Source organism: Biomphalaria glabrata, chromosome 7, assembly GCF_947242115.1.
Source record: "Biomphalaria glabrata chromosome 7, xgBioGlab47.1, whole genome shotgun sequence".
In the NCBI taxonomy this organism is placed as follows: Eukaryota; Metazoa; Mollusca; class Gastropoda; family Planorbidae; genus Biomphalaria; species Biomphalaria glabrata.
In genome coordinates this window covers 45,651,615-45,670,141 of record NC_074717.1, presented here as the reverse complement: position 1 = coordinate 45,670,141, position 18,527 = coordinate 45,651,615, and the positions used below count along the sequence as shown (strand labels likewise).

Genomic DNA, 18,527 nt, shown 5'->3' with positions numbered 1-18,527 from the left:
ATTATTAATGCTCAGATTGTCATATACCAGGCAGTGATATTAAAACTTAAAATATTGCAGATGTGATCGTGATAAAACGTAGCCATATCAAACAAAATTAACAATCACCTGACCTCACACGAGTGTCTGAGAGTATCTGAGTAGTTTCCCCTGAGTAATTGGGGATTTCGAACACACTAAAAAAAAAATAAACTTGTATATTGTTATAAACCTGGTGGTGGCACAGATGGGGGTAGTGGTGTGAGTGTAGTCAGCTGACGCAAAATCGCCCCAGGCCAACGCAAGACGAGCGGTCAACCGTGACGAGTTACGACAGTCAGCCGAGACGAGTGTCAACACGGCGGTTCGGGAAGGATCGACGGCGGTCCGGGAAGGATCGACGGCGGTCCGGGAAGGATCGACGTCGTGAACAGAGCTCAGGAGCGTCACGAGAGTTGTAGTCATCTGACCACCTAGAAACGTCGAGCGGCGTTCTATCTGGTTCGAGAAGGCCAGTAGGGACCCTATATAAGAGCAGAGGTGTCGCAGTCAAGACGGTTCACGGCAGGGGTTCAGAGCCCTGTTCACTACAGTCCGGTCGACTACAGCACAGTTCAGCGGTGTGGTTCTGTACGGAGCATTACGACGGTTCAGTGCGGAGTACTGTCAAGTACAGTTGAGACGGCTGGCGTCTTGATCTTGGTCTGTGATCGAGTCCGACACAACGAGCCTAGTGTGTGAAGTCAGTTCTGAACTGTTGAACCCAGTGCAAGCCCGGAACGAGACGGAGAGGCCAGTGCAAGAGTTGATACGGCGAAACGGTGTTATAGGAGAGATATTTGTACAGTGTACGTGTTGCCAATTGTACAGTATTGGCTGTTATTTATTCAACTATTAAAGTGTTACGTTACTTTGGAGCCCTGAGTTGTCAAGTTCTTTAGGTTGGTGGTGTATGGTGCAGTTTGCAGAGAGCCTGGATAGTGAGATACGTAACAATATTTAGTACACAAATGAAGGACACAGTACCTGCATCTAAAACATCACTCATTATATTGTTTACATGAAGCGTCCTTTTAATATCAATACACAGTTTCAAATCAGCGGTTCTCAAACAAGGAGTGAGGATCAAGTTTCAGAAGTCTAACCGTGCTTCCTTTAATTACAGTTCAGCTCCAAAAGTTTGCAAAATTTATTAATCCCATTTTTCCAACTTAAGAAAGTTACGGTAGGTCTATAAAAGATCCATGATAGATCTATGACAGGTCCATGATAGGTCTTTGATAGGTCTATGATCAATCTAATTTTTTTTTCTATTTCATAAACGCCTCTGGCTTCCGAACTTTAGGTTTCGGGTTCGAATCCTGGTCATTGTGAGACTGTAATTTTTACTTTCTGGATCTTTAGGGCGCCTCTGACTCCACCCAATTCTAATGGGTACCTGACATAAGTTGGGGAAAAAGTAAAGGAGGTAGGTCGTTGTGCTGACCACATGACACCTTCGTTAACCGTGGGCCACAGAAACAGATGACCTTAACATAAATTGCCCCATAGATCGTAAGGTCTGAAAAGGGAACTTTATCTTTCAAACTTGCCTAGTACTAGCCAAGTACAGCCAGATAAGATAAGACTGGCGCCCTAAACATCCCGAAATTCAAAATCCCAGTCATCACCGAGATTCGAACCACCAGATTCGGAAGCCAAGCGCTTAACCACTCAACCACCTCGACCCATTTGAGTGTAAGTAGTGGCTTTTAAATGAGATAAACGCATTAGGTGGGTGTATTCTATTTTAACAAAATCATGGCATTGTTTGAAGTGGAAGGGGCGGGACATTGGAAACAGGAAGTTAACAGAAGAGGAGACTCGAAACTGAATGGTGATAGCATCAGAATGGAGTGCGCAAAAAGTATAACAGAAAATCTTATCTTATCTTATCTTGGCTGGTATCCTACACTACATTTCAAGCAGTAAGATGGTCATGGGGAATAACTCATTGCAAATCTGCTTATAAAACAAGTAATAGAAAAAAAAAGAATACTTTTTAAAAACCAAAGCTTATTTAAAGGGAAATAAACGCTAATTACTGCCATTTATCTAAAAAATAAAGGGTTTGGCTTCATTTATGTTGTATAAAACAAAATTAATTAATCAGTACTAAATGATTAACTAACTGGTTGATTATTGGATTGATTCATTTATTGTTATCGACTATGAATAATTATGCAAAGTTTCAACTTAATCCGAGAATGGGGAGTAGGGAAAAAACGTGTCAAAATGTAATAAGGGGAATAATTCCATATATATATATATATATATATATATATATATGGATTTATATATATAAGGCCTATATATATATATATGTATGGGCTTTTTTGTGACGGTTTATGTCTTGATAGGTTCAATGATTAATTGTGCACAGTTTTAACGTGATCCGGAAATGGGAAATGGTAGAAAAAAAAAACATGTTCAAACTTTTTACCGTACGGACAGAACTATTTGATATAAGCTTTGTAATTATTTGAACTTCAGTTTAAATGTGTTTGTAATTTACATGTGAGGTCGGATAACCTAAATACCGCCACATCCCAAAACTACAACCACTTGTAAGCCTAGAGTACGGGGAAGTCCAACTTGATGATCTAGTAAACTAATGTGTTGGTCATGTACTGGTAAAAGTCACGGGATTACAAGGGAGGAAACTTATGATAAAATAATCAAGTACTAAATTGATATATAAGCATAAAGATTTCGTCACGTTCGTACAATACGGATATAAATTTTCCTTACTGAACTTTGATCCCGGACGCAATAAACCCGCTCACTCTAATTTCAGATGGATATTAGGAACCATAACTCACCCCCAAGTTAACAGGGACATGTCTTAAGCCTGAGCCTGTCCTAGATCAAGCTAGATTCTAGATCTATAGCATAGTTCGGTGTACATAAACAGAAGAGGGGAAATACGTGAACATGATAACTCCTACAATTTGTAATATATTCCCAAATATGATCAATGTAATATAAAATTGTAATTATTAAAAACCTAGCTCCAGACGTGAATCGAATTAGAGAAGTCTTTTTGCGTGGAGAGTACTCTGGCTGTCCACATAGGAGAATCTACTCTCAAAGTTGCTCTAGTCCAGTCGAGAATGGACTCGTTAAAAAAACTGGAAGGAAGGTCTAAAAGGTCACTCTTCCTGTATCCAAACTCTAGCAAGATTGAGAACATTTGTCATCTGTCGTCATCGAGAAGTACATGGAAGTTTAATTCATAAAGCGCTGGCTGTGAGTGTGTATGTGTTCCGTGTGTGAATGTTGGTTCGTATTTACATCTGTAATGTTATTGTTACAGTAGTTACGCTGAGGTTGTCAATTGTAGTCAAACTGAATTTCCATTTGATTGGACCAATAAAGATTATCTTATCTTATCTTGTCTTATCTTACTTATTGGTAGTCCTTACTCACGGTATTCACTTCCCTAACTCCACCCTCCTACATAACCACACACGCAACCTGAAACCTACATACATGCATTAACTCACACACACACACAAAAATACATTTTACAGATCGAGTTTTGCTTAAATAACAATAACTTCTGATCTGCTTCCCGGAAAAGCAGCCGACGAGACAGTCAGACGAGAGATCCATTCATTACTGTCGACATTACAGTCGTCACTCAAGTCCACTACCGGAAATAACACCGTGACGTTTTATGGGAAGGGTAGGACCTGCACGCGGCAGTTAGGCAACTTGAATATGAAGTGTTGCCTCTCGGTTAGTCCTTATATTTGAGTGTAATGCAAACTTTACTAGTTCTGGGCTACAATAAGATCGAGGATAAAGACCGGATAAGATTGGAACACAGTCGGAACGCTGGGCCAACTACTATTACTTTTCTAAACTGATATTATAACCTATTATAATCAGAAAGACACAAAGATAAAGGGCACATTTCTTGTTCCGTATTCTATGAGTGGCTAAGACAAATCCTAACAAATACTTCTTCCCTAGTGCTGTTACACTAATTAGAGCATGGAATGGGTTGCCTGAATCAGCCAGGAAAACCAAAAAGAAGACATTAATTAACATGCATGACTGGATTGACCTAGGGGCACGCGTATGACGTAATCCTCGTTTTTGAAGTAACGTCTGTATTTTACAAGATAATATAAGATAAGATGTCCCGAAATTCAAAATGTATTTTACAAGATAATATAAGATAAGATATCCCGAAATTCAAAATGTATTTTACAAGATAATATAAGATAAGATATCCCCGAAATTCAAAATGTCAGTCTACATGGGGATTTGAACCCGAGATCCCTCAGTTCGGAAACCAATGAAAGTACAAGTAGACCAGCATACATTATTTTACGACATGTGAACAAGACACTTGTTGTATTTATTCATTTGCTGTCGTAGTCTGACTTAATCTACATAATAAAAATAAAAAACAAAAGACAGGTCTATTGGGGTGGGGGATCTTAGGCTTGTTTACTCGTTGCCTAGTTACAGATGTCAAGGTGTTTTGTGACTTCATTTCCGGGATGTCTAACTCAATGCTTTTTTTGGGTGTAGTGCATTACCCTATGACTCACAGTTTGTTAATTAGTCCTACAAATTACGCACACTGGTAGGAAGGGGACATAGTCCTAATTTGTTTCTATTTTGAATGATCATCTAATAATTACACCGTAAGACGTATTTACCTTGTTACCTCTCTTTTACTATGCCTCTATTCAAGTTAGAACTTCATGGAACCTGAATACAGGAATCTGGAAGGCTGATCTCAAAAACGGCTCTAACGATTTTCCTATAAATGTAACTGTTGATGTATATCGCTGAGAAAAGAATGCCTAGCTCGTTGGTCACATGGGGAAAAACTCTAATCTTAAATGTACATTATAAACCAACACCTGGGTGGAAATAAACCCATTCTTTTTTATGACCATCTTTACTTGACTGTTAAGTGACAAATGAACCTCCGTGAAAGCCCCACCATGTGACGTTATCAAGTCAACAAGACACACGGACAAGTTCCCTGGCCCACAGTTCCCTGGCCCACTAAGCCGTTCCGACCAAAACATTTTTCTCCTCAACAACAAAATGGGGATATTTATTGTTAGGCTCACGGAACTCCCCAACTATCCCGGATATATGAGCAGAGTGTATTTTTTGTTTTAAAGTGAAGACTTGCCACACTCGGGCAGACGTAACACACTTTGGCCAACGAAACTGTCAGGATCACACACCAACCACCAGGCCAGGTCGTCTGACTAAAGGTTTCAGTGACCTAAGACAAGTCCGCCTTGTTTGATCTCAGACAATATCTCAGTAGAGGTGACAATTCTGTCAACAGATAAGCAATTCTGTTGTGTCCATAGTTCTGAAATTCATGTATAACATACACATATCTAGGATTAAAAGCAAGTTCTGAGGCTCTAGAAGATTCCTAATTAAAGGTGAGTCTGGCTTAAATATGTTTATCCGTCACGTTGCTTAGGACATATCCATTAGATCAGTGTTTCCCAAACTGTTGACCTAAGTATACCCCTTCTAAAAATTTTCGTAACTCTGAGTACCCCTTGCCTCAGTACCCCCGCCTCTCCCGATGGATTTATTTCAATAACAATCTTTTTTTTTTTTGATAGACCTACGAAAAAAACAATAATGAATGAACAATTAAATAGTGAATAAAATAAATTTAAGTTCTATTATAAATAACATTGATTTTGGAGCAGTGAGAAAGCTCCTATTGTGTTTAGATAGATCATCAGAGTTTGGTTCCCTGTTGCTTATTTAAATCTGAGAAGCGATCTTTAACCCTTAAGATGCGTGAGGTTCTTTAACCTCTAAACATGAACATTGTAATTTCATTTTGTATGTCTTAATTGTAAAACAGCTCCGCACTTTAAGGGTTAAAGATGCTGAAAAGGCATTTATCAACATAACATAATAAATGGGTATTTAGATAAAATCAGAATAGTTAATGAGGTACAACGCGTACCCCCTTTAAACTCTGCGCGTACCCCTGGGGGTACGCCTACCCCACTTTGGGAAACACTGCATTATATTACTAAAATAAAATCCATAGATAAATTAACATGAAAATATTATGTGCCGCTTAGATCTAATGGTCTAGCCGGTCTAGCCTATATTTTAACAAATTAACTGTCAGACTACATTAAGTGAGAAGCATTTAAATGTAAAGAAAGTCAGGGTCACCAGAGTTAATAAGTTGGCTTGGAAATAATTTCGCTTAGACATACCTGACATTATGGATAGAAAGAATCATCTCTATTACCATATTATTATTTTGTTATTATAGTTATGTCCTAGTCCAGTGTTTCCCAAACCTTTTCCTTAACGGAAAACTTCGAACATTTTAAGTTTCTAGCGAAACACTTGACTTAGTTTTTAGAGAGATTAATTCACGTGGTGGCCTACTACTTACTAGTTAAGTGGAACACTTATTCCGGCCTCGCGGAACACTAGGGTTCCTCGGAACGCAGTTTGGGAAACACTGTCTTGTTTCAATCTGTCAATTTTTGTGAAAACTCGCTCTTCAATCAAAGAATTATTTTTAATCTCTTACAACAAGACAATTCTCTTTTCAACCAAATTGGCAGACCTACACGGACAATTGAAATATTTTTTTATACCAGATCGTTACAGTTAGAATTATATATGTTTAAATGTATGTTCTTGTGTGTTCGAAAGTGGTAGAACAAGACTTAGAAACAATGTTCAATCAGAGGGTTTTCGAAGCCATATTTTCTACTGTCTATTAAAAAACAACTAGGTTGTAGACCTACTTATTACCTATCCCCCGTAACCAGAGACCGTCGTCGCCTGTCATTTTACTTGTGGGAAGAAGGGGAAAGGACAAAACGCTTGACTTTCCATCAGAGGGTTTTAGTTGGAATCTTGACTCAGACTTGGCTGATCACTTCAATGTAGATACGTTATTACCCGCCCCCCCCTCCCCCCATATTCAAAGAATACAATCGTAAAAAGCGATTTAATAACCAAACTCTAACATGTTTCTCAACGCCCACAGAGCCAGAATCTTTTTTTTTAATCTAAATTCCGAACCAAAACATGGCGATCTGCATTATATCCGTCAAGTATTTCAATTTGATATATGCTAATTAAACCCCGGAGGCGCGGTGGCTGAGCGGTAAAGCGCTTGGCTTCCGAACCGTGGTTCGGGGTTCGAATCCTGCTAAAGACTGGGAATTATTATTTTCGGGATCCCGTGCGTCTCTGAGTCCACCCAGTTCTAATGGGTACCTGACTTAAGTTGGGGGAAACCGTAGGCCACAGAAACAGATGCCCTTTATTACATCATCTGCCCTATAGACCACAAGGTCTGATAGGGGAACTTTACTTTTTTCTTTACTTATAAAACCCCACACCACAGAAACAGATGTCCTTTATTACATCATCTGCCCTATAGACCACAAGGTCTGATAGGGGAACTTTACTTTTTTCTTTACTAATTAAACCCCACACCTGCAGGCATGAAGTGTAGGCCACTAAGCCTTCATTGCGTACAGTGTGACCTCACTTGAATGACCTTAGCTTCTAGTCAGCAGCTCATCCTGAATCAAAATCTGGTCCAAACTTAAAAGGATACTGTGTTAAAATGTGTAGAGAATAATACGATGGGCTCTTGTAGACTTGAAGTAAAAAAAAAAAAGGTTGAGTACTTTGAGACCTTTCGATCAATTGTGCAGATGATGTACAAGTCATCTGTTTCTAAGGCAGACGGTTAACGAGAATGTTATGTAGCCAGCACAACGACCTAACGCCTTTACTCTTCTCGACTAATGTCAGGTACCCATTACAGTTGGGTAAACTCAGGGGCATTCATTAAAATATCAAAATTCAAATTTCATTCAAGTCATCAACGATTACACCGAAACTCAAACTCTATACCCCGTGGTTCAGAGGCCAAGCGTCTTACCACTCAGCCACCACAACCCCTCCCCCACCATGCCAAAAGAAAAATATAGGAAAAGGTCCTGGAAATTTCGGGAAATAATTAAAATCATTTGAAAAGTCATAAAAATCTCCTGAAATATAAAGACAAAATTTTGGGGGTGTCATTCAACATGGAAAACGCAAATCCTAAGCGCGATAAAAAAAAAAACAGCATTATTGAATGCCCGTAATTGTGGAATCTAGTAAAAGAGGTTTCTCGCGCCTCAAATTAATGAAGAATTACTTGAGGTCAACAATTCTCGAAGATAGACTGAAACATTTGGTAATTCTTGCTATTGAGCGTGATCTATGTAGGAAACAGAATTTTTATGATATACTGTATGACTTCGCTACACACACGTAATTCTGTACGCAGTAGAGAATGAATAAAATGCAAAGACGAATTTATATTCTAGTACAAATTCTTAATTTTCACTTATAGTCCATATCCCTACCCAAACTGGGCCCTACGCAATCCGTTTCGAATGGGGCCCCGCAATGGTTGGGTCCGGCCCTGCTATTTAGTGACGGGTGAATGCAGAGTAGATTACTTGTTCTCTCCCTTCCCCCCCCCTTCTCTTTTTTTTTTTGACACAATTGTTGCTTATTGTAACTTTTGTCCGACTTGTACAGATAAAAGAGTTATCTTTCTATTACTTGTTGGTGATCTTATCTTATATGATACAGACGTTACTTCAAAAAAGAAGATGATTACGCCCTACGCGTCATGCATTTAGTCATGCATGGTGGTGTCAGGCATGGTTGGGCCATGGAGAGAATTATATATTGGGAAGTGGGCCCGGGCTCAGGAATGCGAAGTTAGCCCCCCCCCCCCTCATAAGTTAAGTGTTAACTGAACCCAAGCTGGGCCTGACTGTATCTAATGAAGGAGAATATGTCAATGAAAATAAACTTCTACGCCAGACTGTGCACAAGGTGCACCTGTTCCACACGGGGTAAAAGAGAACAATTTCCTCAAGCTTTGGATCTGTCCTGTCTTGGATTGTGTGTGTTGCCTAATACTGCTTCACTTATTCTAATGCGAGTCCGAACGCATCCAAGGGACGTATCTATAACATACTTAATGAAGCTTGTGAAGGCTTCGACTGATGTTTATTTATAAATGGGGATGGTCGCCTTATCCTTCGTTTTATTTAGCAGTCTATTTCATCTATCTACAAGCCCTAGCCATATTCTTCTCCTGTCATGTACCCACATTCTGCAACGTCATTCGTCTGACTACGTCACTACTTTGACCGTCGCTAAAAAACAATGCACAGTATATTTATTTACAAAACTAACATAATCTCTAAACTAAATTAGTTCACTACAGATCATTTGAGGGACCAATGTCATTGGCCAACCATGTAGCAGTTCGGGACTCCGAGTCAGATGCTGAATCTTCAGATATGTGGAATGTGTATTGGTCGTCACAGGTATGGGAACTTGAAGACTTCCCACAGTGCAGTAGTCCTGTTTTACATCAGCAGACGATGGTTTTTAAAGCACCTTAGTAAAGAAATTAATTTTTAACCTACTGAGTAGAAGGTCGACTGTGGTATTAGGTTGCACAATTGTTTGTTACTTCCAATAATTAGAATGGAAGGCACATTATCTATATAATAGTCATTCAGACGAGATATTTATATTACTTTCCTTTTGGTTGATTTACACTAATTAGAAAGTCACAATTACTATTTATTTACGCAATTAATTCAAGTATTTCAACTAGTCAAAATGCATTGTAATATTAAAGAAAGAAATAACACTTGGACCATAAAACAGCAAATATAATTCATCATAACACTTTTACAATGAGTTGGCTACTAGGCTTACACGTAGTTATTGTTGTTATTATTATTATTAAATCAAAAATTTAACACGTAAGATTTAAATGAAATGCTGTACTGAGAATTTAAGAGTTACCTCCTATTAATAGAGTACATTGTTCTCGGACACCAGAAATAGAATTGAAGAACAGTGAACATGATTTCATTAAAATAATGTAAAAATAATGTGATACATTTATACTCTTATAGTCTACACATTCCCTTACGTAACCCCGTTTGGGCCTCTAGTGGTCGTGGGCCCGGGCGCAATGAACCCCTTCGCGCCATGGTTGCTACGCCACTGTAGAGAAGATGCTGGTTAACAAGTCAATGCAATGATAGACAGAAGAATGATACAAGAGAGAAATAAAGAGTGTGCTATTACTAGGAAGATTGTCTAAAGAGGTCGTACCGTCATGTCATGTCTCAGGATTTTCTACTGTAGCTTGAATGACAGGGAGCTAATCGATTATGGTCACGACTCATCTAAAAAACAAACTGTAAATACATCACTCTAGTGTCCAAACTCTCAAAATAACCTCCTTTCTATTAACCCTTTTAATTTAACATTCTATCAAGTAACCAGTCAATTAAAAGAACCTCTGGAGTGCCGAGTGCAACTTTTAGCATTAAATGGGTTAAGTTATAATTCATTAGCATACACATATCTTCTCTAGTCCTAAACTTGTACTAGTCAGCATTAACTCTCTCTCTCTCCCTCTCTCTCTCTCTCTCTCTCTCTCTCTCTATGTGTGTGTGTGTGTGTGCATACCGGTATGTGTGTGTGTGAATACTTTAGACGTGACAAAACTTCGTTTCATAGATGTATATTTGTATACACCAGACCTTGCATGTGTTTACATAGTGACAACAATAACCTAGATAAGTGTCCGGTATAATGGTCAGCATTAGTCCATTATTGGGAAATGAAAGTCCAATATCTAGTTCCTCTAGTTAGCGTATTAATAGAGACACCAAGCTAATTCTAAGCAAGTGTTTAATACTTTTTTTTACAACATTTTAAATCACTGGCCTATATTATGAGAAAAAAAATTACTTGTCTAATAGTACTATCAAATTTTTTTTTATACTCTGAAAAATTATTATGGTCAAACTAATATTTGCTTAATGTGGTCAACTAGGTGGTAATTCTGGTCTAAAAAAAATTCAAATTTCAAGGGAAATCGTTAGAGCCGTTTTTTTTGAGAAAAAAATGTTCACCTATGGGGTTCCAGGTTTTGCCCACTTCGAATGCACGACTGGAATAGAGGTATTGTAAAAAGGTATCTGTGGCATTCAAATCATTGAATTCAAATCACCAGTTGGGTTTTTCTTTGTATCGATATGGATTCTTTCCCTTTGTTTATTCTCACACATACACTAGGTAATTGAGAGATGAGTCAAAAGGTCAGTCTAGTGTAGTCTGGACCTTTCCTTTAACAGTTCAATCTGTTATTTTCAATCTGCCCGGTCTGTGGTTTGTTGAGACATAGTCTCAGCAGTTTAAAATTAATGTTAAATATTAACTTAAAAATTTTAAGTTGTTCTTTTTTTTTTTACCTTCTTTATCTTATCTTATCTTATATAATACAGACGTTACTTCTAAAAAGAAGATGATTACGTCCTACGCGTCATGCATCTATTCATGCATGTTAACCAATGACTTAAATTCTGCCAAGTCACTGGTTTTCCTGGCTGGCTCAGGCAACCCATTCCATGCTCTAATAGCACTAGGGAAGAAGGAGCATTTGTACAAATTTGTCCTAGCATATGGAACCTTGTTAAAAAAAATTTTTTTTAATATAGAGTCATGTATGTCGCTAACGTAACTGCTCTCTTTAAATGATAATACAACAGACGCCACTTATACAAGCAAATTACTTCTCATATATTTTTTGAGAGAGGGTGGGGCTACTTTTAGATAATATAAAGAGATACCACTCAGCATGTATTATAAAATAATAAATAAGTCTAGTAGACTGTTAAAATCTTGAAGATCCTTCATTCAACAATGTTGTACCCGGCACTTGTAATCAGTAAGGAGTCAAGTCGTTATGTTAACAATAGTGGGTGTTCAGAAACTGACCAGTCAGACGTGCCTCTACAGTCAATCCAGCTGCTGCAATAAGACTTCGAGACGGGTATGAGACAGGGGCGCATCCTCTCTCCCTTCATTTTCCTTCTAGACATCCACTGCATAATGAGGAGAGAAGCTAAACTTCGGTATTCCAAGGCGTGAACTGAATCGAAGGATAGAATTGGGTAAACTTGGTTTTGGCAGACGACGTTAGTAAGATGTGTCAGGACACAATTACAACCAAATGTGTCAAGACACAACTACATTCAGATATGTCAAGACACAACTGCAATCAGATATGTCAAGACACAGCTAAAATCAGATGTGTCAAGGCAGAACTACAATCAGATGTGTCAAGACACAGATACCAGCAGATGTGTCAGACACAGCTACAATCAGATGTGTCAAGACACAGCTACAATCAGATGTGTCAAGACGCAGATATAATCAGATGTGCCAAGACACAATTACAATCAGATGTGTCAAAACACAGCTAGAATTGGATGTGCCAAGACACCACTATAACCAGATGTGTCAAGACACAACTATAACCAGATGTGTCAAGACACAACTATAACCAGATGTGTCAAGACACAACTATAACCAGATGTGTAAGGAGAGCTACAATCAGATGTGTCAAGACAGAACTAGATCTACTATGGCGGTGTTACGGGCAGTGGGGGGAAGCATTTCAGAGATCCGCCTCTGCACTAGTCATTCAAATATCTAGGACAGGTAGAGCGTTGAACTGAATTAGTTTCACATAGATCTAATTATCTACCTTTAGAATGTTCTTCGTACTTTCGTTTCTGGAGTGACCCTTTAGTGCTAGAAAAGGGCGGTTCCTCGACAGTTTGCTCAGGTCAATTACGTTCAACCGTGTCCGGCCACAGCTAGCCATCAGAATGTCATGTGGTCTCTCAATGACAACAACAATAAACACCTCCCCCCTTCATTCCTCGTGCCGTTAGAGCATGGTACGGACTGCCTGAATCAGCCAGGAAAACCAATGACTTGTAAAAAAAAATTTTTAAATGTTTTACATGTTTTGGATGTTCCTTTATAGTTGAACATTATTTACTTCCTAGTCCAAACCTCCCGCAGGACGACGGGGGATGGCAGCTGGCAGGGTATGAACCCTCGGCCATCGAGAAGTCGGAACAACAGTCCAGCGAGCATACCGCACGGCCAAGCAGCAGAGTTAAGGTCAGTGGCATGCACGACTATTAGAATATTAGAATATGCATCCTCTGTTTGGGATCCCTCATCTAAAAAAAAAAAAAAACTAGAGCAAATACAAAATAGAGCAGTGAGATTTATAACAAACGAATATTCAAATTTGATTAGAGTAACACCTTTAGTTGAATCACTAAACTTGGAGACACTTCAGGACAGAAGAATAAAATGTAAAGTAGCTATAATACATAAAAAACTAAAACATAAATTACAAACGGAAAAACAAAACCTTATGAAATACTTAGAAGGACACAAAGATAGAGGCACATTTCTTATTGCATACTCTAGAACAGTGGTTCTCAACCTTGTAAGTTCGGCGACCCCTTTTAACAATCCCACACTCTGCCGCGACACCCACCCACACACACACATACATACAGCAATAGAAGAGTAGACAATAACAATCCATATTTTCGATCGTCTTAGGCGACCCCTGGCAAATGGTCAATCGACCCCCAATGGGGGTCGCGACCCACAGGTTGAGAACCCCTGCTCTAGAACAAATTCGTACAAGTGCTCCTTTTTCCCTAGTGTCATTAGAGAATGGAATGAGTTGCCTGAATCAGCCAGGAAAAACCAACGACTTCACATGCATGACTAGATTGAAACATGAAATGCGTAGGACGTAACTATCTTCTCTTTAGAATTAACATCAATAATATATAAGTTAAGAGGACTAAATTAACGTCCGTAATTTATAAGATAAGAGCGACGAGTTTAACATGAGTGACGTCTTAGCTGTCCAGGGGGAAGTTTTTTGGTGTTTTTATTTTTATTTCAGGGATCCTCCATTTACGAAGTTTAAGTTAAACGTTTTCATGACACTGCCAACTAGTTGTCACATATTGATAGGGGGAGGATCTTAAAATATGGCCACTACACTGTCAGGTTATATAACCTGGAATATAGTCTGGATCTTATCTGAATAGAAGAACACATATTTCAAGTGTTTTTACAAGCCTATATGTAACTGGTACGATATGTCTACTGTATGCAGACCTTCCTCGTAGGAAAAAACAACTGAAAAGTTTCTTTGACTTTTAGAAATAGAATAGATAAAGAACAGTGGGAAAAAAACCGACATCACGTGAGCAAGTAATGTCTATACTTATGCTACACTACCGTACAGTAATTGTATGTTAATGAATGTTTGAATAATTTATCTTTAGATATTTAGTTGTATGTGTTGGGATGTTATACTTAGCTTAGTGTTTATTACCTTTAAAATGGTTTGTTTATAACAGAGTTTTGCAAACTGTGGGTTGCACCCCTTTAATGGGGGGCGAGGGTCCTGCTAATGAAGGGGAGAGCAGACTCAGCATTTTTATTTCATCCATTCAACCACCCCAGTGGCGCTACAGCCCATGGAGGGCTCTGGCCTGCACATCCTTCAGATCACTCTTGAGATTTTCGTCTCCATGTCCGAGCTCTAAGTTGTAGATCCGCCCCTACATCGTCAGTCCATCGTATTCGTGGTCTGCCACTGGGTTGCCTGCCCTTTTGTTCTTTTTTTGCTTTGTCGGCGTACAATTTTCGCGCCTCTGTTCTCTGACATTCTTTCAATCTGACCTGCTCAGCGAAGTCTGTTCTTTTTTATATGGATTTTGTCAAGGCTCTTTTTCTTCTCTAATATACGCATGTGTACTTTAATGCTGATTACTAAATGTACTCAAGTCCTGGGCAATACCGTAACGACACATATAACGACAGAATAAAGATTCAGAATGCCAATTCACAGACATATAACATGTTTATTACATACGCTGTACTATAATACAGGCTCGGATCAGACAAATGAAATATCCAGTATCAATTAAAATATAACAGCTCAATATCCCATTGACTGGAATAATGACTATACAGAAAATAATTAGAGTCTACACTTCGACTCTATCTATAACCAAAAGTCCAACTTTCCTGGACTAGGAACAAAAACCACATTATTTTATTATGAGTTACATTATGTTCAAATAAACATCTCACAAAGTAAAAACAATCCAAAACAATAACAGTTTTTGAAGTCAACAACCTGAATTGCCTCCCCCCCCCCTCTTCTCCTGTACAGTTAACAGGAGCCCCCAGGCTGACCAGAACTCAGTCCTGACAGATTTCCGTCATTGGTGGGTCTTCATACAATTGGTAAATGGTAATGTACAAATACAATTACTGTTGTTGTAATGTATGCGTCACGAGACTGTAATATAGATGTCATAAGACTTTAGTGTATGTCATAAGACTTTAGCGTAGATGTCACGAGACTGTAATGTAGATGTCACGAGAATGTAATATAGATGTCATAAGACTTTAGTGTATGTCATAGGACTTTAGCGTAGATGTCACGAGGCTGTAATGTAGATGTCACGTGAATGTAATATAGATGTCTCGAGGCTGTAATAAAGATGTAGGGAGACTAATATAGATGTAGCGAGACTGTAGTTTAGATGTCATGAGAATGTAGTGTAGATGTCATGAGAATGTAATGTAGATGTCACGAGACTGTAATGTAGATGTCATGAGAATGTAATGTAGATGTCACGAGACTGTAGTGTAGATGTCACGAGACTGTAATGTAGATGTCACTAGACTGTAATGTAGATGTCACGATACTGTAGTGTAGATGTCACGAGACTGTAATGTAGATGTCACGAGACTGTAGTGTAGATGTCACGAGACTGTAATGTAGATGTCACTAGACTGTAATGTAGATGTCACGAGACTGTAATGTAGATGTCACGAGACTGTAGTGTAGATGTCACGAGACTGTAATGTAGATGTCACGAGACGGTAGTGTAGATGTCACGTGGTTGTGTTGTCACTTGATTGTCACGTTGTTACATGTATACAGAAGGGATGAGGATATAACACGAGCAGGATCAGAGACTCGTTGAGAGAGGGGGGTGGGGGTGGTCAGGTATACATATTTTTGATAAATGTGACCTCACAAATCTATCCAATGCTTATTGAAGTTTCCTACTCAAATTAATCAGAGTAATCTCCTCTTTGTTTACACATTGATGTCTGCGATATGGTCTGTAGTAAACATACAAAGGGAGCGAGAAAACGGAGAATATGTTTAATTGTTCAACTCAATAAAGGTTGTATCGTGTTTGTTTATTTTAGATATTACTAGACATATGTTACCCGCGACCCGCGGGTCTTTATTTGCGCATTACTTTCGATATAGTCACTGAGAGTGTTTTGTAAACAATTAAAGGAAATAATAATGTAATAAGTAAAGCGAATGTGTCAATGTAAAAATAGTGTGAATGAAGCTATCAAATCAAAATAGCTAATAGGCTTGAATCCATTTTTTTTTTTCAAATTAAAACATTTGCTTGTAGGCCTACATATATTTGATTAAAATTTGAGATGAATAGACTAAATTTTGTATGTTCATGTGTATAAAGTATAAAGTAGATCTTGAGGTAGACGTAGATCTAAATCTACACTAATCTAGAGTTCTGTGCTGCGCATGCGTGAACTTTTTTTCATGAATGAATATAGGCCTATCTCAACACGGCTACGCAGCTTTAGCGAACAGCGAACGAATGTATTAAAAATGCTTTAGAAAAACAAATTTGAATGTTAATTTGATTAAAATATCAAATGAATGGACAATAATTAGTATGTTTATGTGTTAAAGCATAAAACTATCTTTGCGAAAAGAAGTTTTATCATCTTAGAGTTCAGTAAGAGTTTTAGACCTAGGCCTAGGCCTAGGAATAGACTCAGACCTCAGAAGAGAGATGTGTTAATGTGTAACCATTTGGTAATGTCTAATGAAAGAATGTTCGCCAGGAAATCTGTAGATATCAGGAACTAATTTATGTAAAAAATGCTTTTGGATAATCTAGTGGATTGGATTTAGATGTATGTTAAACGTAGCTAATGATCCTTTCACGTTATTTCTGTTTCGCTACGAAAATAAAATTAGTTTTGAGAAAATGGGTTTACCCGAAGGAAGTCGATACATTCTTATGTATTAAAAACGAAAAGAGCGATAGCTTTGTTAAATAAATGGGATTATAAAGTGAACAATTAAACGAAATTATATTTAGTACGCGATTCATGAATGAATATAGATCTAGGCCTATCTCAACTCGGCTTCGCAGCTTTCGTAAACGAATGTAGCTTTAGAAAACCAAATTTGAATGTTTATTTGATCAAAATATGAAATGAATGGACTTTAATTAATATGTGTATGTGTTAAAGTATAAAACTATCTGTGCGAAGAGAAGTTTTATCATCTTAGAGTTGAATTAGAGTTTTAGATCTAGGGATGGGATTATAAAGTAAACAATTAAACGAATTAATTTTTAGTACGCGATTCATTACGTATTGTCTAATGAAAGAATGTTCGTCAGGAAATCTGTAGTCACAGATATAAGGAACTAATTAATGTAAAAAATGCTTTTGAAACACAAAATTGAAGGTTAATTTTATTATATAATGAAATCAATGGATCTTCTTTTGTCTTTTCATGTGTCAAAGTAAAAAACTATCTGCGCAAAGTGTATTTCTTAAAATTAGATCTAGGTCTAAATCCTTTCTATCTTTTCTCATGTCAACATTGTAGACATGGCCTAGATCCATAAAATACTATAGCTTTAATAGAGTCGGACAACTTTATTTTTTTTTTGAGGGTCTTAAGTTTGTTTTAGGGCTACAATACATACACTACGGTCTAAGTTGGTACCCAAGGAACATTCCTGCCTAGTTTTATCAAGATTGGTCAAGCGGTTTTGATGTCTATAAGTAACATACATACATACATACCCCTCACATTCTACTTTATAATATAGATGATTATTTTGTTCTTGAGTTATCTGTTCTCTTTTGTAAATTAGAAATTAAAGATTCTTTGACTTTCACGTGACATAACAATTAAATACAACGCTTCTTCTGCTATGTGTCCCAACATACATATCTTGTACTTTGAATGTTGGTAACTCCTGTCCCCTTGTTGACCAGGCATATGTATGGGTTACATCCCCCTGATCGTTAGTGTATTAGTTAAGTCTCACCTCAAGATGACATCCTTGTTACAGGTCCATTCGATGACCATGGCGGTGACCAGTACATTTCAATGGCAAGACTATCTGGTGTTTGGTGTCATGTTGCTGGTATCGTCTGTCATAGGTTTATACTTTGGAATCAAGTCCAAGAAGAGGCATACGGTCAGTGCTGAGGAGATGTTGACAGGTAGGTCTAGAGACATGTTGGTCTAGAGACATGTTGGTGTAGAGCAGGAGTTCTCAACATGTGAGTCGCGACCCCCTTGGGGGTCGATTGACGATTTGCCAGGGGTCGCCTAAGACCATCGAAATTATGGACTGTTATTGTCTATTCTTCTATTGCTGTATGTGTGTGTGTGTGGGTAGGGGGGTCGCGGCAGAGTGGGGGATTGTAAAAAG

General features: G+C 38.1%; 1 protein-coding gene across 3 annotated transcripts in view; it reads left to right on the top strand.

The window, feature by feature from the left end:
• Nucleotides 1-5,049: 5,049 nt before the first annotated feature.
• The window catches only part of LOC106075311 (sodium-coupled monocarboxylate transporter 1-like), a 35,933-nt gene continuing 22,455 nt past the window's right edge, over nucleotides 5,050-18,527 (top strand). Inside the window, exons 1-3 of one of the 3 annotated variants that reach the window (XM_056036111.1) lie at nucleotides 5,051-5,447; nucleotides 12,982-13,083; nucleotides 18,162-18,319. In XM_056036111.1, the coding sequence (XP_055892086.1) occupies nucleotides 18,171-18,319 (149 nt within the window). In that variant the 5' untranslated portion in view covers nucleotides 5,051-5,447; nucleotides 12,982-13,083; nucleotides 18,162-18,170. Of the gene's footprint in view, nucleotides 5,448-12,965; nucleotides 13,084-18,161; nucleotides 18,320-18,527 lie in introns of all 3 variants that reach the window. The other 2 variants (XM_056036109.1, XM_056036110.1) reach the window with 2 other exon arrangements.